Raw genomic sequence first — 26,133 nt, 5'->3', positions numbered from 1 at the left:
ATGTATGGAGCCGCAGGATTTGGGGGAGATACTAAACAAGTATTTTCCATCAGTGTTTACTGTGGAGAAGGACATAGAATACATAGAATGTGGGGAAATAGATGATGACATCTTGAAAAACGTCCATATTACAGAGGAGGAGGTGCTGGATGTCTTCAAATGCATAAAATGGATAAATCCCTAGGACTTGATCAGGACTATCCTATAACTCTGTGAGAATCTAGGGCAATGATTGCTGGGGCCCTTGCTGAGACTCTTGTATCATCGATAGACACAGCTGAGTTGCCACAAGACTGGAAGTTGGTTAATGTGGTATCACTATTTAAGAAAGGTGGTAAGGACAAGCCAGGGAACTACAGACTGGTGAGCCTGACACATGTGGTGGGCAAGTTGTTGGAGGGAATCCTGAGGGACAAAATTTACGTATATTTACGTAAGGCAAGGACTGATTAACGATAGTCAACATGGCTTTGTGCGTGGAAAATCATGTCTCGTGACATTGATTGAGTTTTTTGAAGAAGCAGCAAAGAGGTTTGATGAAGGCAGAGTGGTGGGCGTGATATATATGGATTTCAGAAAGGTGTTCGACAAGGTTCTCCATGGGAGACTAATTACCAAGGTTAGATCTCATGGAATACAGGGAGAACTAGCCATTTGGATACAGACTGGTTCGAAGGTCGAAGACGGGGTGGTGGTGGAAGTTTGCTTTTCAGACTGGAGGCCTGTGACCAGTAGAGTGCCACAGGGCTTGGTGCTGGGTCGACTACTTTTCATCATTTATATAAACAACTTGGATGTGAACATAGGAGGTATAATTAGTAAATTTGCAGATGACGCCAACATTGGAGGTGTAGTGGACAGTGAAGAAGGCTACCTCAGAGTACAACAGGATCTTGGTCAGATGGACCAATGGGCTGAGGAGTGGTAGATGGGGTTTAATTTAGATAAATGTGAGATACTGCATTTTGGAAAGGCAAGTCAGAGCAGAACTTACACAGTTAAATGTAAGGTCCTGGGGAATGTTGCTGAGCAAAGAGATGTTGGAGTGCAGTTTGGTAGCTCCTTGAAAGTAGAATTGCAGGTAGATAGGATAATGAAGAAAGCGTTTGGTATGCTTTCCTTTATTGGTCAGAGTATTGAGCACAGGAGTTGGGAGGTCATGTTGCGACTGTACAGGACATTGATTAGGCCACTGTTGCAATATTGCGTGCAATTCTGGTCTCCTTCCTATAGGGAAGATGTTGTGACACTTGAAAGGGTTCAGAAAATGTTTACAAGGATGTTGTGAGGGTTGGAGGATTTGAGCTATTGGGAGAGGCTGAACAGGCTGGGCCTGTTTTCCCTGGAGTATCAGAGGCTGAGGGGTGACCTTATAGAGGTTTACAAAATCATGAGGGGCATAGATACGATAAATAGACAACGTCTTTTCTCTGGGATAGGGTTGTCCAGAACTAGAGGGCATTAGTTCAGGGTGAAAGGAGAAAGATATAAAAGAGACCTAAGGGGCAATCTTTTCATGCAGAGGGTAGTGCGTGTATGGAATGAGCTGCCAGTGGAAGTGATGGAGGCTGGTACAATTCCAGCATTTAAAAGGTATCGATATATGAATAGGAAAGTTTTAGAAAGATATGAGTCAAGTGCTGGCAAATGGGACAAGATTAGATTGGGATATCTTGTCGGCCTGGGTGAGTTCGACCAAAGGGTCTGTTTCTGTGCTGTACGTCTCAGTGACTCTATGGTGGTCAGCTACCACAACTCGGTCAGAAAGAGTGATACCGGATTTTGATCCGGAGATATTGAAGGATCAGTAATATATATTCATAGTGAGTGGCTTGAAAGGCTCTTGCAGGTAGTGGAATTTGAGTGTATCAGCTGCCTTTGTACTTCTAATGCTAATGGTCATGAGTTTGGCAGGTGTTGTCTCAAGAGCCTTACTGAATTTGTGCAATGCATGTTGTAGATGGTACACAGTGCTGGTACTGAACGTTGGTAGTGGATGGAGTGAATGTTTCTGGGTGTGGTGTCAATCAAGCAGGCTGCTTTGTTCTGGATTGTGTCAAACTTCTGGAGTGTTTTTGGAGCTACAGTAAGTGGAGAGTATTCCATCACATTCCTGATTTGTGCCTTTTAGATGATGGACAAGATTTGGGGAATCAAGAAGTGAGTTACTTGCTGTCCTAGCCTATGAGCTGCTCTTGCAGCCACAATATTGTATGGTCAGTCCAGTTCAGTTTCCGGTCAATAGTAACCCCCAGTGTGGGTTCAATTTAATGGAATCACCATTAAATATCAATGAATGATAGTTAGATTCCTTGTTGTTGGAGATGGTCATTGCCTAGTGTTTCTGTGCTGCCCAAACCTAGATATTGGTCAACAATTGCAGAATTTGAACATGGACAGCTTCAGTATCTGAAGAGTCATGAATGTTGTTGAACATTATGCATTTATCTGCAAACATCCCTGAATCTGGTCTTATGGCGGAGGAAGCAGCTGAAGATAGTTGGGTATCGGACAATACCCCAAGGAGCTCCTGCAGACATGTTCAGGAACTGAGATGACTAACCTCCAACTAGCACGACCACCTTGCTTACTGCTAGGTATGACTCCAAAAACAGAGAGTTTTCGCCCAATGCACAGTGACTTTCTTTTCTGCCGGAGTTCTTGGTGCCACACATGGTCAAATGTGGCCTCAGTGTCAGTGACTGTCATGCTGACCTCATCCTTTGGAAATCAGCTGTTTTAACCCAGTTTGAATGAAAACTTTAATGTGGTGAGGAACTGAGTGGCCCTGGTAGCATCAAAACTTAGTGTCAATAAGCAGGTTATTGCTAAGTAAGTGCTGTTTGTTAACACAAGTGATGAAATCCTCCATCACTTTACTGATGATTGATAATAGCCAGATTAGTAATTGACCAGTTTGAATTTAGCCTGCTTTTGGTGTACAGAGCATACCTGGGCAATTTTTCAACCTTGTCACATAGATGATGGTGTTGTGGTTGCACTAGGAAGATCTTTGAGGCATACTAAGTTGTGGAGTAGATATTTTCATACTCTTGCTGGAATCTTGTTGGGGGCTGTAGCCAGTGTAGTATTCAGTAGCTCTGACTGACTGGCTGTTTTTTCACTTCTCACTGAATTGAATTAACTGAAAATTGGCATTTGTGATGTGGGGACACATAGTGAACGCCAAAGATTGTTGCATATACTTCAGCCTTATCTTTTGCACTGATATCCTGGGCTCCTCCATCATTGAGATTTATTTGTGGAGCTGTCTCTTCCTGTGAGTTCCTTAATTGTTCACCACCATTCACAACTGGATATGGTGTGAATGGAGAGCTTTGATTTGATCTGTTGATTGTGAAATCCTTCTATTACTTGCTTGTCATGGGCCAGACCAAACCCCCTCAAAATAGGTTAATAAAATAGCCTAGACACCAACTTTTTCTTATTTTTAAAGGCAAGTGGAAGGCCTTGTGTTCCGACTGCAATTCAGTTGGTCAAACTACCAGGCTTGAAGCAAAACACACTTTATTCTTACACTATAATTAAAATGCAAACAAAAGAAAGAAGAATTGAAGTAATAGCTCTTTTGGAAAACTCAACAGAGTAATAGAATAACAGTAACTGTTCCAATATAGTAATATCCCATAACACGCTTGTGGCAAAGGCAAATTCAGGAAAATAGATTGTCTCATGTGCAATTCTAGTAGCAGGAAGAGAACCCAAGCTTTCAGCTATAACAAAGTGAGCAATAACAACTTTCACATCCAGCTTCAAGAGCCCAGTAATTGCTGACAGCTAAAACTAAAACCCTGGTTTTGTGGGAGCCTGACTGCACCCCATTTGGGCTGCTTGAATGGTTTCAACTGAAAAACAACCCAAGGCCCCTCAAAATGTTTACTAATTCACTTGGTACAGACTGCTTGGTAACTCTGTCTCAATATCTCTTCATTTAAAAAAAAGAACAAAATTCTCTTCTTAAAGCCATAGTATTGTCACACTGCATATGCGTTTTAGCACACAAGTAGTCCTGGTTGGTAGCTTCATGTTTAGGTATGCCTGGTGCTACTCCTGGCATGCCCTTCTGCACTTGTCATTGAACCAGGGTTGATCCCCTGACTTGATGGTAATGGTTGGGGTGGGGTTGTTGATTGTGTTGGAGTATGATTCTGCAGCTGCTAATAGCCCAGAGCTCCTCATGCATGCCCAGTCTTTGTAGGTCTAATTGAAATTTATCCCATTTAGCAGGATGAAACTGCCACACAACATGTTGGAGGGGGTTCTCCATATGAAGGTATTGTAAAAATGTTCAAGTTCAGAGAGATGTAGGTGCATTTATTGCCAAAAACTACAGGACTGGTGGAATGAGTGGTTAATAAAGCACCCTGAATTGTTGGCTTTGTTTAATAGTTGTGTAGAGTACAGGAGGTAAATGGTTGCGCTGAACCTGTATAAAACACTAATTAGGCCTTGTGGCAATGCTTCAAACTAGTATTGTATACTGTTTCACACTCCAAGAAGGAGGTGAATGCATTGGAGTAAATTTAGATGGAGTTTATGGGATTGGTTCCAAGGATCAAAGACTTTAGGGTAACAATGACATGTTGGAGAAGTAGGGATGAGGAGAAGGCTTAGAGGAGATTTGACAAAAGTTTCCAAAATCAAAAAAGGACTGAATAAAGCAGTTAGAAAGAATATGTTTCCTCTTCCTAAAAGAATTGAGAATGAGAGTACACAGATATATGATAACTTGCAAAAGAAGCAAGTGTGATTTGAGCAAAATGTTTTCGTACAGTGAGTAGGTGGGGTCTGGAATTGTGTTGGAAGTATGTTCAGTTAAGGCATTCACAAAGGCGTTCAATGATGATTTCGGGACATATACTGTGCAGAGTTATCGGGAAAAGATGGGAGAATGGTGCTTAATCATAATGCTCATTCTGAAAGCCAGTGCAGACACAGTGGGCCGTAACAATTCTGCAGTTCTTTGGTCAAATTGTCAATAAGAAAGAATATTTCAAAACCTTTTGTAGGAAACTAATGCTGCTAAGGCAAAGAGAAAAGATTATGAAATGGAAAAATTCGTGAGAAAAGGGAAAATAATTACCATCTCGTGTGCACATTTATAAACGCAAAGTGAGAATTGTGAATAAAAAGAAGACATTATACCAGTTAGAATGTTCCTAATCTTTACTTTTGCTCCTTTTATTGTCAATATGAATTGGCAAAGCAAAAGGAAAGTGACAAAACTACTATTTAAGTTGTTGTGGCCAGCCCATTATGCATTAATTGTGGCAAGTTTATATAGTGCGACTTGTTGTCTCGGGGAATTAAGGGCTACGGGGAGAATGCGGGTAAGTGGAGTTGAAGTGCCCAGCAGCCAAGATTGAATGGCGGAGTGGACTCGATGGGCCGAATGGCCTTACTTCCACTCCTATGTCTTATGGTCTTATGGACTGCTTTGACAGCAAGTATCAAGGCAAAGAAATGTATTTTTACGTTCTGTAGCAGCATGTTCCACAGTATTTCTGTCATTTTCATTTCTTTGGTTAAGTATATAAGTCTCCCTTTTGATTTCTCCCTCTCTCTCTCTCCCCTTATCTGTGTCTCTGTCTCTATCTCTATCTGTCTCTCTGTCTCGCACTCTCTCACTCACTCATACATAGGAGTCAGCTTATGTACATTTAGACTGAATTTCATAAAGGAGCAGGGATACAGGGGCTGGGTTTGTTTACAGGTCAAAAACCCCCCACTGGTGGGAAACCTTGTGATGTTTGCATATGGAATGGATTTCCTGTCTACCTCGAGCCAGTGGGAAAGGAACAGAGAGGGGTCAGATGAAGTGAGGGATTAATTTCGATTCTTCCTGCAGCCATCACTGATGCTGACGTCATTGTGTGAAATGTTTATTATTCCAGAGACTTTCACTAGATGAGAGGGAAATGAAATGTTCCAGGTTGCTGGAGACCTGGTATCTTGGACAAGGTTGTTCCTTGCTTCGTCAATGATGTGGAGGTTTCGGTGTCGGGCTGGGATGGACAAAGTCAGAAGTCACATGACATCAAGTTATAGTCCAACAGGTTTATTTGAAATCACAAACTTCAGGAGCGCTGCTTCTTTGTCAGGTGATGAACACTTTTCTTGATGAAGGAGGAGCAAAAGCTTGTGATTTCAAATAAACCTGGTGGTCTATAACTTGATGTTGTTTGACTTCTGACTTGCTTCATCAATGCTGACCTAGATCTGAGACTGTAGGCAAAGTGTAAGAGTGGCAGGGAGAGTCACCTCATCATGCAGCATCTTTCTGTTTAGTGTTAACACACTCCATTTCATTTCTTTCCTCCACTCACCTTCAGCTCCTCCCTCAATAAGCAAGAACCCTCCAGGACCTTGTGCTCAACTCCACATCTCTCTGGCCAACAATGAACAGAGAGTGCTGTAGACTTCCACACTGACCAAACCCTTACACGAGAGCATAGGAGGGCACATATGACTGCTCCAGGGTCTGGATTTGAACCTTCAGAGCAAGTGTTTTCCTATTGAGCAAGTTGACATTGGCAGTGTGTGATCTTGTTGGATATTGAGGGGTTGAAGCCTTTCCTAGGTATTTATCTTGCTGCCTGGTCACCCAGTGCTCTGATGGTTATATAGTTGCAATTGACAATGTCCTGTGTCCAGCACAGTCCAGCAAATCCTATTGATGTCCCTGACCAGGTGTGAATAAACAGAGGAACCCGTCTATCAGTAAAATGATGTGTTTCCAGTTGTGGCAAAGAAGACATCAGTGACCAATGAGATACAATGGTGTGTAGTTATTCATAAGATGCCTCTGAGGTGCATATCTGTTCTTTCAATGGAGTCTGAATTGATGAAGTTGAGGATACCAAAACAAAATCTGTAAATATTAGAAATCCGAAATGAGAATAAAATGCTGGAATCATTGAGTAGGTTGTGCAGCATCTATGGAGAGAGAAACAGTGAATGTTTCAGGTTAATGACTTTTCATCAGAATGTTCCTGATAAAAGACCATCAGCCTGAAACATTGAGCTGAATTTTCCCTTTTTTTGGCAGTTTTTGATTTGAATGAGATTCATGGCGCATAATCCATCATGTTGACTTTTCTCACACAGTCGACTGCTCTTCGTCTCTTCAAATATGTAGTTGAACTCTTCTGTGCTCATCTTATGGAATCAAGCAACAGGAGAAGTCAAAGTGCTCGCTGCTGCTGAAACTTTGACATTCATACCACTGTCTCCATATTTCAGCCCACATCCAGATTCATACCACTGTCTCCATATTTCAGCCATTGATTGTGGATTCCTAGGCACAGAGGAAGGAGTTAAAATGGTGTTCTGGAGAAAGTGACATCAGTGCAGAACAAGCCACTAACGTAAAAGCTCAGAGCAGCTGTAAAACGTGACAGCTTCTGGGGCAGAAGGATCACCCAGACCCTCTGCGAGTGAATCCTGCTCGAGCATGTGACACCATTTGTTGACGTTGGTTTGGGGCCTCTTTAATCTGTGCCTGTACTGTATTTTTGTGTGCTGTAGAAAATGACAGTGTGGTCGGCTCTTTCTCCCTGGAGATCTTCATCTGCTATTTTCTGATTTTGTGGATGCTGTGTGGCAGCTGTTGGACGTTGCTGTTGTTCCTACTGATGACATTTTAATTGTTCTCTCCTTCATGTTTGAAGCATTGCCACAAGGACTCTAGTCATAGTGATGTCCGTGTCAGATATATGACCAGACAACCTGTGAGAAATATCAGAAAGAGAACATCATCTCACTAATTGTGCTTCTGAGCTCTCCCATCAGTCACAATGAAATGTCATGTTAAGCCACAGCACAGTGTGGCATGGAGACATTGCAAGATCAATGTCAATAAAGGTGCTCTGCCATATATAACTTTTTCCAAATGTATCTTGCACAACCAAAGTGTTTATACTTCATTGATGGAGTGAAATTCTGGCAGTAAATCACCACAATCATACCTCCATTAACATTGAAATGGATCTGCTTATCTGATGTGGCAAGGAAGCAATTAATACAGCTATGTAGTTTCTAATGTTCGTTCTTGCAAAAAGAATGACCTGCCCACAAAGTGCAACTTGATAGCAGATGGGTGATATCACTATAATCAGTGGAGTACGATTAATGCAAATGACCTTAGCAGGGCCTCAAATTCAAGTAGTTATACTCCATCCCTGAAGATAGAAGCAGTAAGACAGAAGAAATAGGAAGGGGAACAGGCCATTTGACCTCCTCCATCCGGGTCCTCTGTTCAATAGGATCATGGCTGAACTGAACTTGCTCCCCTACACTTTCTTGCCCTTTCCCCATAATACTAGATTCCCCTGTTGATCAAGAATCTATCTAGCTTGGCCTTAAATATGCATAAACACTGCCCCTGCTCTATGTGCAAGGTGTTACAAAGACACTCAATCCTCAGTAAAGAAATTTCTCCTCATGTCTGTCTTAAATTGCACCCCTTTATTCTGAGAATATAGCCTTTTGTTTGAGACTCTTCTGTGGGGTGAAGCATTCTCTCAACATTTGCCCTGTCAAGCCCCTTAAATATCCTATATGTTTCAATGAGATCACCTCTCATTTTTCTAAACTCCAGTAAGTAGGGCCCCAACTTTCCACATCGGGACCCTCTAACCCCACAGCATCAATGTAGATTTCACCAGTTACATTATTTCTCTTCCCACCACCTTATCCCAGTTCCAACCTTCCAACTTGGCATCTCCCTCATGACCTGTCCTACCTATCCATCCTCCTTCTCACCTCTCTGCTCCACCCTCCTCTCCAACCTATCACCCCACCTCCATCTACCTATTACACTCTTGGCTAACTCCCTCACACCTCACCCCCTCCCATTTACCTCTCCACCCCTTGGCTCACAGCCCCATTCCTAATGAAGGACTTTTGTCCGAAATGTTGATGCTCCTGCTCCTTGGATGCTGCTTGACCTGCTTTTCCAGCACCACTCTTGATTTCCAACCTGATTAGCCTTTGCTCACGAAACAATGCCTCCATACCAGGGATCTCCCAGTGAACCTTCTCCAAACTGCCTCCAACGAAACGCAATTTTGTCTTAAATAAATGGAGCAAAACTACTCACAGTACTCTAGATGTGGTGTCACCAGCAGTTGCAGTAAGACTTCACTATCCCACCTGTGTGCTAGCTTTGTGTTTCATGCACCCCCAAGTACCCCCAAGTTCCTTTGTGTTGTAGCTTTCTTCAATTTTTCTCCGTTTAAATAATACTCTGCTCTTTTGTAAACAGTTGTGGTCCCAGCACTGATTTCTGTCGAACCCAGTGGTCACAGGTAAACAAGAACCCTTCATCCTCACTTGCAGTTGCCTCCCATATGAGCCAATTCTCCATCCATGCCATTATCCTACCTCCAACACCATGGGCTCTTATCACTTGACTTAACCTTTTGTGAGATACCTTGTTGAAAATGCCTTCTGGAAGTCCAAATACAGCACATCTACTGGTTCCCCTCTCTCCACTCTGGCTGAAGCTTGCTCAAAAAACTCAAATAAACTAGTCAGACATAATGTTTCTTTCAGAAAGCCATGATGACCCTGCTTTATCAAATGATGATCTCCCAAATTTTTTACTATTAATTTTCTCCATCTGCTTTGTTTTTCATGGAAGATGGCAAAGTTTTGGCTTCATGTCCTTATGGGAAAATTATGGGCTATGCCTGAGATACAGATTGATCTCCCATCCTTCAAGTTCCTTTTTATGTTGTCCCTGTGCCCTCAATGGCTTTCCATTGTCCCCTCACTATCGTTCATTTTGCTTATAAAACTCCTTTACAAATATATTAAGGACAAAAGGGTAACTAGGGGCCACTCAAAGATCAGCAACATGGTCTTTGTGTAGAGCCGCAGGAGATGGGAGAGATACTAAATGAGTATTTTGCATCAGTGTTTACTGTGGAAAAGGATATGGAAGATATGGAATGTAGGGAAAGAAATGGTGACACCTTGAAAAATGTCCATATTACAGAGGAGGAAGTGTTGGATGTCTTGAAACACATAAAAGTGGATAAATCCCCAGGACCTGATCAGTTGTACCCCAGGTATACTCTGTGGGAGGCTCGGCAAGTGATTGCTGGGCCTCTTGCTGAGATATTTGTAACATTGATAGTCACAGGTGAGGTGCCCGAAGACTGGAAGTTGGCTAACGTGGTGTGACTGCTTAAGAAAGGTGGTAAGGGCAAGCCAGGGAATTATAGACCAGTGAGCTTGACGTCGGTGGTGGACAAGTTGTTGGAGGGAATCCTGAGGGACAGAGTGTATATGTATTTGGAAAGGCAAGGACTGATTAGGGATAGTCAACATGGCTTTGTGCATGGGAAACTTGATTGAGCTTTTTGAAGAAGTAACAAAGAGGAATGATGAGGGCAGAGTGGTGGACATGATCTATATGGACTTCAGTAAGGCATTCGACAAGGTTCCCCCGGGAGACTGGTGAGCAAGGTTAGATCTCATGGAATACAGGGAGAATTAGCCCTTTGGATATAGAACTGGCTCAAACTTAGAAGACAGAGGGTGGTTGTGGAGGGTTATTTTTCAGACGGAAGCCTGTGACCAGTGGAGTGCCACAAGGGTCGGTGCTGGGTCCTCTACTTTTTTTCCATTTACATAAATGATTTGGATGTGAGCATAAGAGGTACAGTTAGTAAGTTTGCAGATGATGCCAAAATTGGAGGTGCAGTAGATAGTGAAGAAGGTTACCTCAGATTACAACAGGATCTTGATAAGACAGCCAATGGGCTCAGAAGTGACAGATGGATGTTAATTTAGATAAATGTGAGATGCTGCATTTTGGGAAAGCAAATCTTAGCAGGATTTACACATTTAATGGTAAGATCCTAGGGAGTGTTTCTGAACAAAGAGACCTTGGAGTGCAGGTTCATAGCTCCTTGAAAGTGGAGTCGCAGATAGATAGGATAGTGAACAAGGCGTTTGATATGCTTTTCTTTATTGGTCAGAATATTGAGTCCAGGAGTTGGGAGGTCATGTTGCAGCTGTACAGGACATTGGTTAGGCCACTTCTGGAATATTGCATGCAATTCTGGTCTCCTTCCCATCGGAATGATGTTGTGAAACTTGAAAGGGTTCAGAAAAGATTTACAAGGATGTTGCCAGGGTTGGAGGATTTGACTTATAGGGAGAGGTTGTTTCGGCTGGGGCTGTTTTCCTTGGAGCGTCAAAGGCTGAGGGGTGACCTTATATAAGTTTATAAAATCATGAGGGTCATGGATAGGATAATTGACCAAGTTCATTCCCTGGGGTGGGGAAGTCCAGAACTAGAGAGCATAGATTTAGGGTGAGAGGGGAAAGATATAAAGGAGACCTAAGGGGCAATATTTTCACGCGGGGCATGGTACCTGTATGGAATGAGCTGCCAGAGGAAGTGCTGGAGACTGGTACAATTGCAACATTTAAAAGACATCTGGATGGGTATATCAATAGGAAGGGTTTAGAGGGATATGTGACAGGTGCTGGCAGGTGGGACTAGATTGGGTCGGGATATCTGGTCAGCATGGATGAGTTGGACCGAAGGGTCTGTTTCCATGCTGTACATCTTTGACTCTATAATCCCAATTTACTGCAAAGCCTAGGGCTTTATAAATTGCCACGACTTTGTTGACTGTACATTCTCACCCTGTTGATGCCAGACTGTTTCTCACTTATGAAAACTCTTCCTTTCCCAGCTCACTGTCCCCTCCTGTGTTCTGTTAGATCTCACCCCTCAATCATGAATTGTTCCCTTCCACTGTAATCAATCCCTCAGTGGCACAGTCTAATGAATTCCAACCCTACACTTTTGCTTCCCACTTTCTCCAGGACACGACAGACTGGGCCACTGTCTGTTAGTCACCAAAGCCCCAGAACTGACCAGCGTCTCTCTTCCCTAAACACTCTCCCACTCCCATCCCACCCCCACATCCCTGACTGCCTTTGCGGGACAGCAGGCAGCAGCCTGATTGATATCTCCACGCATGCCGACTGATGTACCTGTAATCCTCAGAATGACTGCACTTGGCCTGGGAGAGGGACTCTGGGTGGGAAAAAGTTAATAGTTTGAGAGGATGAGGTGGATATGAGCCATAAATTGGATATGATGCATGTATTAGCGAAAGTTGTCTTGCATGTGTCATGGTGAGAGGCCTGTGCAGTAGCAGAGTTAGAGTGAGTGTGATGGAAGAGAGAGAAATTAATGGTATTTAATCTTGTGGGAAAGAGAAGATCATTGAACTTTTCTCGACACTGCTGTCACCCTCTAGCCTGGGCCATTATCTGGGGCCAGGCTGGCTGTGTCTGGTGTGTGATGAGATAAGGAACGGAAGATTGCTTGGAGAAAATTAACTTGGGCCATTGTGAATCCGGCACGATGAATCTCTGTGAAAAAGAAATGCTTTGTTCAAAAAATGGGAAAAATTAGCCCATACGCTTTGTACATTAATATTCTCCCCTAAACATGCATTATTGTTTTTGTCATGTGCAGCTTTCACAGTCAACAGCAAAGTGATGACCACTGACCTTACAGAGTTCAGTCAATTCTTTTATATTTCTGTGACATGTATTTCACTGCACCAAAAGTTAATTTCAGTCTAGCACAAGCCATAGGGGATTTCTGGTAGCCAATAATAGAAATGTCAGCAGCCTATTATGGTGAACAATTTTCACAGATGGCTGACCATTATTTTCGTTTTATTCATATTACTGAGAGTAAAATAAACTTTGTCATAGAGTGAAATTAAGATAAAAAATTGAAATGCCTGGAGCAAACTCATCTTTTAAGTAATTTCAAAATCTATTTTTTAAATATGGCATTAAAAATCTGGTTATGTTTCATTCAAAGTACATGTAACCCTTTCAAGGGTTTTTACAGCAAGTTCAAGAGTGTAATGAATGGAATCTCTCACAAAGCCAAGTGATTTCATGGATTTTCATCTGCGATTACTCATAATGCCTCTGGATTTCTGGTTTTAACTGTGTGTAAGACACCAGAGGTTGCTGTCAATTCAAAACAACGGTTGTCAGTGCTAATGATTTTGCCATCATTGCAAATTGCTGTTATGGACTAGGCCAGACCACTCAAAACATTTTTAAGCAGGCAACCCCAGACCATAACTTTGCAATTTGTTTCGGTAAGTGTACAGTGAAAATTACCCGAAGTTAGCTAGGTTGACTACTGGATTTTAAAACAGACAGAAATTTATTCACAAAATTACATAGTGAAACACAAAGAACAGAATAAAGAATCCCTACAGAACTCACCCTATCGAATTAGACTTAATTATGCTGTTCCGAATATGCACAACAGTCCTGATGTACAGGTTGAAGTTGAAAGGCAGAAAACAGAGAGAGTTTGTTTCCACATAGCTCCCTGTTGAACTTCCAACCAGCTCAAGACTGAACTAAAACTGCTCAGCTCAGCTAGCTAGAGAGCTGATCACTCCCCTTTCTTTGTATAGGTCACTTCTAAAGCATGACCACTTTGGCCTGTTTACATATAAACAAAAGGCCTCTCAAAACCCTTTTCATCTTGGTACCAGACCAGACTGATTGGAGCCTGGCCCGGTTCATTGCCCCTCTGAAAAAAAATCAATGACAAGAGTCTCCTTGAGATAAGGTACAGCTTTTAGAGAAAAAAAGGAGTAGCTTTGTGACACTGCGAAGTCATGACAAATTGTAAATATTGACTGTCAGGGAGATCAAATTTGGTAGCTCCAATCTACAGTTTTGAATTATCTGCTTTTCCGTACAGTTTGATTAGTCATTTAGTAGTATGGAACTTGAGTACTGCTGTAAAAAAGACACATTTCGTCAAAGGTTTTTGTCTTGCACTCAGCAAGAAAATTGAAAGAATATCAATGTAAAGGGTCAAAACAGAGGGCTGATTGGTTGGTAAGTAAACTCTGATAGAGGCAACGCTATGGTGAGTGTACTAGTTAGATGTTAACTGACAATTAATAGCAAAGTTAAAACTAAACCTGACTGCTTAAGGTGGTTACCCTGAGGAGGCAATACCCTACCACTCAGGTTGCAACTACATTTGTTCCGGAAATTTCTGAGATACCACTAATAGGAAGTTGCTGTCAAGGCAAAAAGATAAAATGATACCAATGTATCGTGCTGAATGGTACAGTAAACTTGTTGCATTAAGTGATCTACTCCTGTCTCTATACTTATGTTCTTATGAATATTCAGTGACAAAACTCAAATGCAGAAGCCCTGATCGAACTGTGTAAGACCATGAGATATAGGAACAGGATCAAGCAATTTGGTCCATAAATCCTGCTCTGCCATTTGATCATGGCGGATCCATTTCTCAACTCCATTCTACTGTCTTCTCCCTGTAACCCTTGATCCCCTTGCCAATCAAGAACTTATCTATCTCACTCTTAAATATGCTCAATAACTTGGCCTCCACAGCCTTCTGCAGCAATGAGTTCCACACATTATCCACCCTCTGACTGAAGAAGTTCTTCCTCGTCTCAGTTCTAAAGGATCGTTCCTTCATTCTGAGGGTGTGCCTTTGAGACCTAGGTCTGTCCTATTCGTGGAAACATCTTCTCTGCATGCACTCTGTCCAGCTGTCTCAGTATTTCATAAGTACAGACACAGAATCTTCAACCACTCCCAAGGATCATTCTTGTAAAGCTTCTCTGACATTCTAATGTCAGCGCATACTTAGAGTCATAGAGATGTACAGCACGGAAACCGGGCCTTCGATCCAACCCGTCCATGCCGACCAGATACCCCAACCCAATCTAGTCCCACCTGCCAGCACCCAGCCCATATCCCTCCAAACCCTTCCTATTCATATACCCATCCAAATGCCTCTTAAATGTTGCAGCCTCCATCACATCCTCTGGCAGCTCATTCCATACATGTACCACCCTCTGTGTGAAAGAGTTGCCCCTTAGGTCTCTTTTATATCTTTCCCCTCTCACCCTAAACCTATGCCCTCTAATTCTGGACTCTCAGACCCTGGGGAAAAGACTTTGTCTATTTACCCTATCTATGCCCCTCATAATTTTGTGAACCTCTATAAAGGTCACCCCTCAGCCTCTGATGCTCCAGGGAAAACAGCCCTAGCCTGTTCAACCTTTGCCTATAGCTCAAATCTCCAACCCTAGCAACATCCTTGTAAATCTTTTCTGAACCTTTTCAAGTTTCACAACATCTTTCCGATAGGAAGGAGGCCAGAATTGCACGCAATATTCCAACAGTGGCCGAACCAATGTCCTGTACAGCCGCAACATGACCTCCCAAATCCTGTACTCAATAATCTGGCCAAAAACGGAAAGCATACCTAATGCCTTCTTCACTATCCTATCTACCTGTGACTCCACTTTCAAGGAGCTATGAACTTGTACTCCAAGGTCTCTTTATTCAGCAACACTCCCTAGGACCTTACCATTAAGTGTATAAGTCCTGCTAAGATTTGCTTTCCCAAAATGCAGCACCTCACATTTATCTGAATTAAACTCCCTCTGCCACTTCTCAGCCCATTGGCCCATCTGGTCAAGATCCTGTTGTAATCTGAGATAACCCTCTTCGCTGTCCACTACACCTCCAATTTTGGTGTCATCAGCAAACTTACTAACTGTACCTCTTATGCTCGCATCCAAATCATTTATGTAAATGACAAAAAGTGCAGGACCCAGCACTGATCCTGGTCACAAGCCTCCAGTCTGAAAAGCAACCTCCACCACCACCGTCTGTCTTCTACCTTTGAGCCAGTTCTGTATCCAAATGGCTAGTTCTTCCTGTATTCCGTGAGATCTAACCTTGCTAATCAGTTTCCCATGGGGAACCTTGTTGAACGCTTTACTGAAGTCCATATAGATCATATCTACTGCTCTGTCCTCATCAATCCTCTTTGTTACTTCTTCAAAAAGCTCAATCAAGTTTGTGAGACATGATTTCCCATGCACAAAGCCATATTAACTATCCCTAACCATGTCCTAAGTTCATCTGCAATCCGTCCTTCTTGTACAGGTCACTTCTACCCCAAAAGAGATTCCAATGATCCAAAAATGTGAATCCTTCTCCCGTACACCAGCTCCTCAGCCATGCATTCATCTACTCTTTCCTTCTCTTCCTGCCCTCACTACCTTGTAATCCAGATATTACTACTCTCGAGGACCTCCCTTTTAAATTCCTGCCTAACTCTCTGTACTTTCCCTTCAGAATCTCAACTTTTTCCCTTCCTATGTCATTGGTTCCAATGTGGACAGTGACCTCTTGCTGGTCCCTCTCCCCCATGAGAACATTCTGCACCCTCTCTGAGACATCCTTGATCCTGGAACCAGGGAAGCAACACACCATTCTGTTTTTTCACTGCTGGCCACAGAAACGTCTGTCTGTACCTCGGACTAGAGAATCCCTTAACACAATTGATCTCTTGGAACCCAACGTACCCCTCATTGCATTAGAGCCAGTCTCAATACCAGAACCTTGGCTGTTCGTGCTACGCTCCCCTGAGAATCCATCACCCCCTATATTTTCCAAAACAGCACACCTGTTTGAAATAGGTATAGCCACAAAAGACTCCTGCATTAGCTGCCTACCTCTCTTACCTTTCCTGGAGTTAACCCATCTATGTGACTGTATCTGAGACTTTCCCCCCTTCCTATAACTGCCGTCCATCACATACTGTAGCTGTTGCAAACTCCTCATTGCTTCTAACTGTCTCTCCAACTGATCCACTCGATCTGATAAGATTTGTAACCAACAGCATTTATGGCAGAAACAATCCGCAGTAACCCTTAAACTCTCTCTAAACTCCCACATCTGACAAGAAGCATATATCGCTCTACTAAAGGACACTTTTGCTCCTTTACAATCTACAGACCCAGAAAACAACACTGTCTTATTCTTCTACAAACACTGCCCCAGTTAAATTAATAGTTATGGTTTATATTTTAAGTTTAATCAAGAGACCTATCTCCAAATACACACAAATCAAGAAAGAACCCACTCTACTCACTACTGCAGACTTTCTGTAGTCCACTTAAAACAATTAACTTAGCTGATTCTGTGCTGTGCACTTCGCCCGACACTCCCTCCAATGGATTAGTTGTGAATTTCACTGTTTGTTAATTTTCCCAGATGCACTCCAATGTCCAGCGACACATGAATTCAAACAGCAAAGGCAGTGTCAGTTTCTTTCTTTCTCTCTCTCTCTCTCTCTCTCTCTTTCTCCTGCACTGACATCACCGTAGATACAGATCCTAAAACTGCTCACAATATTCGAAATGCAGTCTAACCAGAACCTAACACAGCCTCAGCACTGCATTCCTTGTATTTAAGCCATTGCACTTTGAATACATTGACCTAGCCTGAACGTGGAGATAAAAGGAAGGCACTGAAGGAAGTGCAGCGAAAACATGCAAGATTGATTGATCCCTATTGTCAATTAGACGGAAGTGAGGACTGCAGATGCTGGAGATTAGAGTCAAGAGTGTGGTGCTGGAAATGCACAGCAGGTCAGGCAGCATCCGAGGAACCTGACCTGCTGTGCTTTTCCAGCACCACACACTCGACTCTAATCTCCAGCATCTGCATTCCTCACTTTTGCCTAGTTGATTTTAATGTTACTGCGAAGCCTCTTCCAAGAATGCCTACCTTGAAGAAGTTCTCCTCTCTGTACAAGCTTCCCAATTTATCTCACCACCCCCTTGGCTGACAGCCTCATTCCTGATGAAGGGCTTTTGCCCAAAACGTTGACTCGCCTGATCCTCAGATGCTGCCTGACCTGCTGTGCCTTTCCAGCACTAAACTCTCGACTCTGATCCCTGTTGTCAGTGGCTGGATCTTAATAAAATACTGGATGCGTATGAACGTTTCTACCAAGAAAGACAATATTTTGGGTAATTTTATAGAGCTTTACAAAATCATTATAGGAATGCAAAAGTAAACTACAGTGAGACAAGTTACATTGGGAACAAACTCAGAAGTTGTTAGAGGAACTCAGCATGTCTGGCAGCAGTTGTGCAGTTAAAGCAGAGCTAATATTTCAGGCCCAGTGGCCCTTCTTTAGACCTGACAGTAGCTAGGAAAGGATTGGTATATAGGTTAAAGACAAAGTGAGGAAAGGAGTAAACGATAGGTGGTGATGGAACTCTGAGAGGGAGAAACACAGTCAGGCAAACAAAGGAGGGGTTTGTGGTCAACTTGGCTAAATGTATAGCTGCTAAAGGGGACTGTTAGTAGCTGACAACGGGTTGTTTGTGGTAGTAGCATGTGCTGACAAGGCCTGATGTGTGAGGGTTAGGATAAGGACATGGGAGAAGGTATTCAGCCCTAAAATTATTAAATTCGATATCGAGTCCAGAGGTTGCAGGGCTCTAAGCAGAAAATGAGGTGTTGTTTTTCCAACTTGCACTGAGCTTTGCTGGAGCACTGTAGCAAGCCTGAGACAGAGAACATAATGATATGTTAAAGTGGCAGGCAACTGGGAGCTCAGGATCATTGTTGTGGACAGAGCAGGTGATCTGCTGATCGGTCACCCAGTCTGTGCTTCATTTCCTCAGTGCAGAGTAGAGCACATTGTGAGCAGCAACTGAGCTTCCACAGACGCTGTCAGACCTGAGTTTTTCCAGCAATTTCCACTTCTGTTTCTGACTTCCAGCATCTTTAGTTTCTTTTTGGGAACAAACTGTTTACCCTGAGGCAGAAGTAGGGGAGAGGCATGTAATCAGTGGAAAGGGTATAGACTCTTTAGAGAGGTTTAAAATCAGCACTTTAATCTGACCTGGGGAAAGTTTCAGCTCATCAAAGACTAGATAACAAACAGTCTGACAATGGCTAATGTGAAAGTGTTATCATTTTCAGGGGCTGGTGTAGAATGAGTTGAATGTGATTATGGAGTCGAGGCTTGTGAGGGCTACAAAATAGTGGTCTGATGTGGTTTCTCTAGAGATCAGAGGAGTAGGCAAACCACAGATAACAGAGAAGTCTGATCTCTTTTGGCTTATCTTTTAATTAAGAGGTTTTAATCTACCAGAGAGAGTAGTTGAGGCCAGTGGCACAGAAGCAGTTCAGGGAATGTAAGATAAATATGAGGGGCAAAACACTCTAAGGTTATGCAAGGAGACTGGAGACTGAATGGACTCTTTGATATAATTTCTACATAATATTTCTCCTTTTGGTGACTGTGATGACTCTTTTTATTGGCTTGACCTGAGAGCAATATTAATCAATACAGTTCTCCTTGGGAGAATTTTGGAGGCTTGGTAGGTAACAATAATATTGTAGGTGAACTTATAAATGTACAATAAGATGGTTTCTGATCTGATAGCTCTGAATTCATGCTTACTCATGAAAACGTTTCATTCCCTTGCTTATCATGAATCTATTTACATCTACCTTAAGCATATTGGTCACCTTATTTAAAGAATGCAAATGTATCAGAAGGTTTACTAGACTAATACTTGGGAATAGGCAGGTTGTCTTATCTGGAAAAGTTTATGAAGTGTAGACTTGTATCTGTTGGAATTTAGAAGAGTTTAAAAAAAACTTGATTAAGTATAAAGTTCTGATGATCATGACAGGTTGGAGGTGGATAAGAAATCATGCTTGATAAACCTACTGGAATTTTTCAAGGATATAGGATATAACTAATCACACTGAAGAAGGAGAATTGTTGGATGCAATTTATTTGAACTTTCAGAAGACTTTTGAGAATATCCTACATAAGACATCAGCATGTATAAACTGTGAAAATTAGACACATGAATGGGTAAATGGATTTGTTCTTATGAAAGAATGGCTGGAGAAGTACCTCAATGTTGTATTTCTTGAGAAAAGCATGAACAACACATGGAATTGATTTCCAGACAGAATGAAAGACTTGGGCTCATTCAGGAAGCAATAAATGTGATGTGTCAAGCTCCTTTTACATTTTCGACTTCATCGGACTTCCATGGATCATTCAGGAAGTACCAGTTACTTGGACACACTGAGGTAGAAATTAGTTTGCATTTTACCCAGGCTTTATGTGTTAGTCAAGCGTTTGCATCTAACCCCCTTCAGTACCATGGTGCTGTATAAGATTTTACTAATTTTAGGCACAGCTAGGAACTCCGTGAAAGAAACATTGGATCAATGTAAATGTACATTAAAGAATCCTACATCTGTTTCTGAATGATGTGTAAAAATTGTATTCACTTTAATCTGGAGTTCTGAAACTTGGCTAGCAAGCTGGGAATTTATTTTACTCCTGAACAATCATGATGTACCTTAGCCTTCGAGTCCATGTAGAGTACTCAAATTTGAGCATCAAAAGCCATTTATTGTTTAATGTGGCTGATTCCAGAACGAGTGAGCTTCCTGCCAGCAAGTTTCACTAATCAATATAAATGGATATGCTGGGAATTCGAAGGGAATGTGGAGAAGCGAGCAAAGCCCTCAAAGACAAGCGTTTTTTAAAAAAAAAAATATCCTTAATGGGGGCCTGGATGTACAGACTGAGAATCTGGGCATTTGGTTTATTTCCACCTCGGGCTTAGTCAGAATTTCAGGTCCTTGATGTAGAACAAAATTGCTCTCAAGGTTTTAATTTAGTTTTATCCTAAGAGCTAACTGGTATTTTGAGCAGGGCATTTGAATCTTAATCAGAAAACAGATTTTACAATATGTGTGGATACATGCAAAACCAAAATTAAATAAGACATATCAATTGCAATGTTTTAGTTTAGATCTTGACTCTTTGTTTTATTATCAATTAGCTGCTGTGCTTCCTGGAGCTTACCAGCAAATGCATTCCCCTCATTCTACTGGATATGGCTACATGCATCAGTCTAGCATTGGTTCTGTGAGGCCGCAGCAATCTCTTCCTCATGCCGTTAATATGGTGAGTAGATCACAGTATCTCCACTGACTGGTGAGTCATAAGGACACAAAGCAGGCTCATACCATGGATTTTGTCTTAACACTTTATTTATCATTTGCTTGATCATTTGTTCCTTTTATTTTGATTAAAAAGTTTATGTTTCAACAACTAACTGAAATAAAGCAAAGAACTATGGATGCTGGAGATCTGACAATCAAAATCTGAAATGGCAGGAGAAACTCAGCAGATCCAGCAGCATCCATAGCATAAAAACAGAGTTAATCTTTCGAGTTCGGCGACCCTTTCCTGAACCACCTCTCCATTAAAGGGGAGCAAGATTGTAAACCTGTCTATATCTTCATGGCTGAAAAATGTGTTGCTGGAAAAGCGCAGCAGGTCAGGCAGCTTCCAAGGAGCAGGAGAATCGATGTTTCAGGCATAAGCCCTTCTTCAGGAACACATTTTTCAGCTCTGAACTCCAGCATCTGCAGTCCTCACTTTCTCCAATATCCTCATGGCAGTGTCCAAACAAAATACAAATGTGGTTGACCATTAATCTTGGCTTGTTGTAATTCTGTTTTTATGCTAAGAAGGAAATGGCCAATTGTTCAGAGAGTTTCAATAAACAGAAAAAGCAAAAGAGGGTGGACTGCAAATAGAATATCTATGTTGCTGAAGTGCTCTCTCTCTTTAGAGCCAAAGTGATATACACTACATTTAAAATTATTGATTTTGAAAAATGATTAAAAAACAAATACATTACAATCCTGCAATGAAAATGACATCTGATTTTTGAAATTATTTTATTGCTTTGAAATCCCAACAGTAACCTAAGCTTTAGACCCGAGAAGTGGGCGGCACGGTGGCACAGTGCTTAGCACTGCTGCCTCACAGCTGTCTCTCACAGAGACCCGGGTTCAATTCCCGCCACAGGTGACTCGCTGTGTGGAGTTTGCACATTCTCCCCGTGTCTGCGTGGGTGTCCTCCGGGTGCTCCGGTTTCCTCCCACAATCCAAAAATGTGCAGGTGAGGTGAATTGCCCGTAGTGTTAGGTGAAGGGGCAAATGTAGGGGAATGGGTCTGGGTGGGCTGCGCTTCGGCGGGTCAGTGTGGACTTGTTGGGCCGAAGGGCCTGTTTTCACACTGTAAGTACTCTAATCTAAAAGTAAACTACTCTGTCAGTTATGCTGATATCAAGTTGTTAAAAATGTGTTGCTGGAAAAGCGCAGCAGGTCAGGCAGCATCCAAGGAACAGGAGAATCGACGTTTTGGGAATGAGAAAAGTGTGTCCAGCAGGCTAAGATAAAAGGTAGGGAGGAGGGACTTGGGGGAGGGGTGTTAGAAATGCGATAGGTGGAAGGAGGTCAAGGTGAGGGTGATAGGCCGGAGTGGGGTAGGGGCGGAAGGGTCAGGAAGAAGTTTGCAGGTTAGGAAGGCGGTGCTGAGTTTGAGGGATTTGACTGAGACAAGGTGGGGAGAGGGGAAATGAATAAACTGGAGAAATCTGAGTTCATCCCTTGTGGTTGGAGGGTTCCTAGGCGGAAGATGAGGCGCTCTTCCTCCAACCGTCGTGTTGCTATGGTCTGGCAATGGAGGAGTCCAAGGACCTGCATGTCCTTGGTGGAGTGGGAGGGGGAGTTGAAGTGTTGAGCTATGGGGTGGCTGGGTTGGTTGGTCCAGGTGTCCCAGAGGTATTCTCTGAAATGTTCTGCAAGTAGGCAGCCTGTCTTCCCAATATAGAGGAGGCCACATTCGGGTGCAGCGGATGCAATAGATGATGTATGTGGAGGTGCAGGTGAATTTGTGGCGGATATGGGGCCTTGGGGGGCGGTGTGGGCGCAAGTTTTGCATTTCTTGCGGTTGCAGGGGAAGGTGCCGGGAGTGGAGGTTGGGTTGGTGGGGGGTGTGGACCTGATGAGGGAGTCACGGAGGGAGTGGTCTTTTCGGAACGCTGATAGGGGAGGGAAGGGAAATATATCCCTGGTGGTGGGGTCCGTTTGGAGGTGGCGGAAATGACAGCGGATGGTACGCTGTATATGGAGGTTGGTGGGGTGGCAGGTGAGGATCAGTGGGGTTCTGTCCTGGTGGCGGTTGGAGGGGCGGGGCTCAAGGGCAGAGGAGCGGGATGTGGAAGAGATGTGGTGGAGGGCATCGTTGACCACGTTTGGGGGGAATTGCGGTCCTTGAAGAAGGAAGCCATCTGGGTTTTACGGTTTTGGAACTGGTCCTCCTGGGAGCAGATGCGGTGGAGACGAAGGAATTGGGAATATAGGATGGCGTTTTTACAGGAGGCAGGGTGGGAGGAGGTGTAGTCTATGTAGCTGTGGGAGTCGGTCGGTTTATAGTAAATGTAGGTGTTGATTCGGTTGCCCGAGATAGAAATGGAGAGGTCTAGGAAGGGGAGGGACGAGTCTGAGACGGTCCAGGTGAATTTGAGGTCGGGGTGGAAGGTGTTGGTAAAGTGGATGAACTGTTCAACCTCCTTGTGGGAGCACGAGGCAGCGCCGATACAGTCATCGATGTAGCAGAGGAAAAGGTGGGGGGTGGTGCCAGTGTAGCTGATATCAAGTTGCTTCAGGTTATTTTGTTTTTAATGCCAGCGCATTACTAACAGAAATGTAGAAAACAGACAGATGATGGGGTTGGGTGTGGGAGTATGGAAGTAGAGGAAAGTCTCGACTGACAGCTCTTAGAGTGGATTTACATGATCAAGGAAATTTATGTGCAATAATGCTTGGCATAAAATTGGCATAAATTAATTACCTGGGAATTTTCTGAAGAGTGAGGTGAGTGCAGGGTGCACAGACAACTCAACACTTACTTCAGGAAACACTGCAATAATTAGTTCTGAATAACAGAGCACAATTGCACAAACCAAAAGCAGCATAATATTGGTGGTATTACATTTATTTAAAATATTATAAAATTTGTCATTTACTAAATATAAAGTAGAAAAACATAACTTATTATCATAACAATATCCAATTTATGCCATAATAGGTTAGGTTGTAATAGATTACTATTGGGATTTCCCTGCAATAAAATAATTTCAAAGATCAGATGTCATTTTCATTACAGGATTACAATGCAATTCTTGTCATTTAGTCATTTTCCAAAAATCAATAGATTTAAATATAATGCCACTTTGTCTCTGAAGAGAGGAGCACTTTTACTTGCCTATTTTATGAAGAAAACTATCGTCTGTTAGCGATTTATGAGAATTCTTCTCAGCTGTTTGGAGTCGGTTGAGGTCAGATGATGACCAAATATAATATCTTCATCAATGCCTTTCCCTCCATCATAAGGTCAGAAGTGGGGATGTTCATTGATAATTGCACAATGTTTAGCACCTATCATGACTCTTCAAAAACTGAAGCAGCCCATGTTCAAATGCAGCAAGACCTAGACAATATCCAGGATTAGGCTGAAAAGTGACAAGGAAGATAGCACCACAGAAGTGCCAGACAATGACCATCTCCAACAAGAGAGAATATAATCATCACCTCTCGACATTCAATGCCATTACCATTACTGAATCCTCCACTATCAACATCCTAGGGCTACCTGTTGATTAAGAACTGAATTGAACTTGCCAAATCAACATAATGAAACTAGTAAGGTGGATGGGACCCAGGGAGGTACTGAGGAAAGAGATCAATCTGAAACTGGTATAGTTGAGAACAGAAGAGAGTCAAACAGTCAGGGCAGGCAGGGACAAGGTAGGACTAATAAATTAAACTGCATATATTTCAATGCAAGGGGCCTAACTGGAAAGGCAGATGAACTCAGGGCGTGGTTAGGAACATGGGACTGGGATATCATAGCAATTACAGAAACATGGCTCAAGGATGGGCAGGACTGGCAGCTTAATGTTCCAGAATACACATGCTACAGGAAGGAAAGAAAGGAAGGCAAGAGAGGAGGGGGAGTGGCATTTTTGATAATGGATCTCATTACCCAGCTGTGCTGAGGGAGAATATTCCTGGAAATACATCCAGGGAAGTTATTTGGGTGAAACTGAGAAATAAGAAAGGGATGATCACCTTATTGGGATTGTATTATAGACCCCCTAATAGTCAGAGGGAAATTGAGAAACAAACTTGTAAGGAGATCTCAGCTATCTGTAAGAATAATAGGGTGGTTATGGTAGGGGATTTTAACTTTCCAAATATAGACTGGGACTGCCATAGTGTTAAGGATTTAGATGGAGAGGAATTTGTTAAGTGTGTACAAGAAAACTTTCTGATTCAGTCTGTGGGTGTACCTACCAGAGAAGGTGCAAAACTTGACCTACTCTTGGGAAATAAGGCAGGGCGGGTGACTGAGGTGTCAGTGGGGGAGCACTTTGGGGCCAGTGACCATAATTCTATTTGATTTAAAATAGTGATGGAAAAGGATAGACCAGATCTAAAAGTTGAAGTTCTAAATTGAAGAAAGGCCAATTTTGACAATATTAGGCAAGAACTTTCGAAAGCTGATTGGAGGCAGATGTTCGCAGGTAAAGGGACGGCTTGAAAAATGGGAAGCTGTTAGGAATGAGATAACAAGAATCCAGAGAAAGTGTATTCCTGTTTGGGTGAAAGGAAAGACTGGTAGGTATAGGGAATGCTGGATGACTAAAGAAATTGCGGTTTTGGTTAAGAAAAAGAAGTATATGTCAGGTATAGATCGGAGATATTGAGAGAATACTTAAGAAGAATATAAAGGCAGTAGGGGTCTACTTAAGAGGGAAATCAGGAGGGCAAAAAGGGGACATGAGATAGCTTTGGCAAATAGAATTAAGGAGAATTCGAAGGGTTTTTACAAATACATTAAGGACAAAAGGGTAACTAGGGAGGGAATAGGGCACCTCAAAGATCAGCAAGGCGGCCTTTTTGTGGAGCCTCAGAAAATGGGGGAGATACTAAACAAGTATTTTGCATCAGTATTTACTGTAGAAATGGTTATGGAATTTACAGAATGTAGGAAAATAGATGGTGACATCTTGCAAAATGTCCATAGGAAGAGGAGGAAGTGTTGAATGTCTTAAATGCATAAAGGTGGGTAAATCACCAGGACCTGATCAGGTGTATCCTAGAACTCTGTGGGAAGCTATTGAAGTGATTGCTGGGCCTCTTGCTGAGATATTTGTTTCATCGATATTCACAGGTAAGGTGCTGGAAGACTGGAGGTTTGACTAACGTGGTGTCACTGTTTAAGAATGGTAGTAAGGACAAGCCAGGGAATTATAGGCCAGTGAGCCTGACATCGGTGGTGGGCA

General features: G+C 42.6%; 1 protein-coding gene across 2 annotated transcripts in view; it reads left to right on the top strand.

Annotated features, from left to right (window-relative positions):
- Positions 1–26,133, top strand: part of nebl (nebulette) — a 339,083-nt gene that overhangs the window by 302,879 nt on the left and 10,071 nt on the right. For both annotated transcript variants that reach the window (XM_072575934.1, XM_072575935.1), the window contains exon 6: positions 20,769–20,893. In XM_072575934.1, the coding sequence (XP_072432035.1) occupies positions 20,769–20,893 (125 nt within the window). The remainder of the gene's footprint in view (positions 1–20,768; positions 20,894–26,133) is intronic.

This window comes from Chiloscyllium punctatum, chromosome 8, assembly GCF_047496795.1.
Source record: "Chiloscyllium punctatum isolate Juve2018m chromosome 8, sChiPun1.3, whole genome shotgun sequence".
Classification (NCBI taxonomy): domain Eukaryota; kingdom Metazoa; phylum Chordata; class Chondrichthyes; order Orectolobiformes; family Hemiscylliidae; genus Chiloscyllium; species Chiloscyllium punctatum.
Note: the sequence above shows the minus strand (reverse complement) of the source record. Positions and strands in the feature narration are given on the sequence as shown.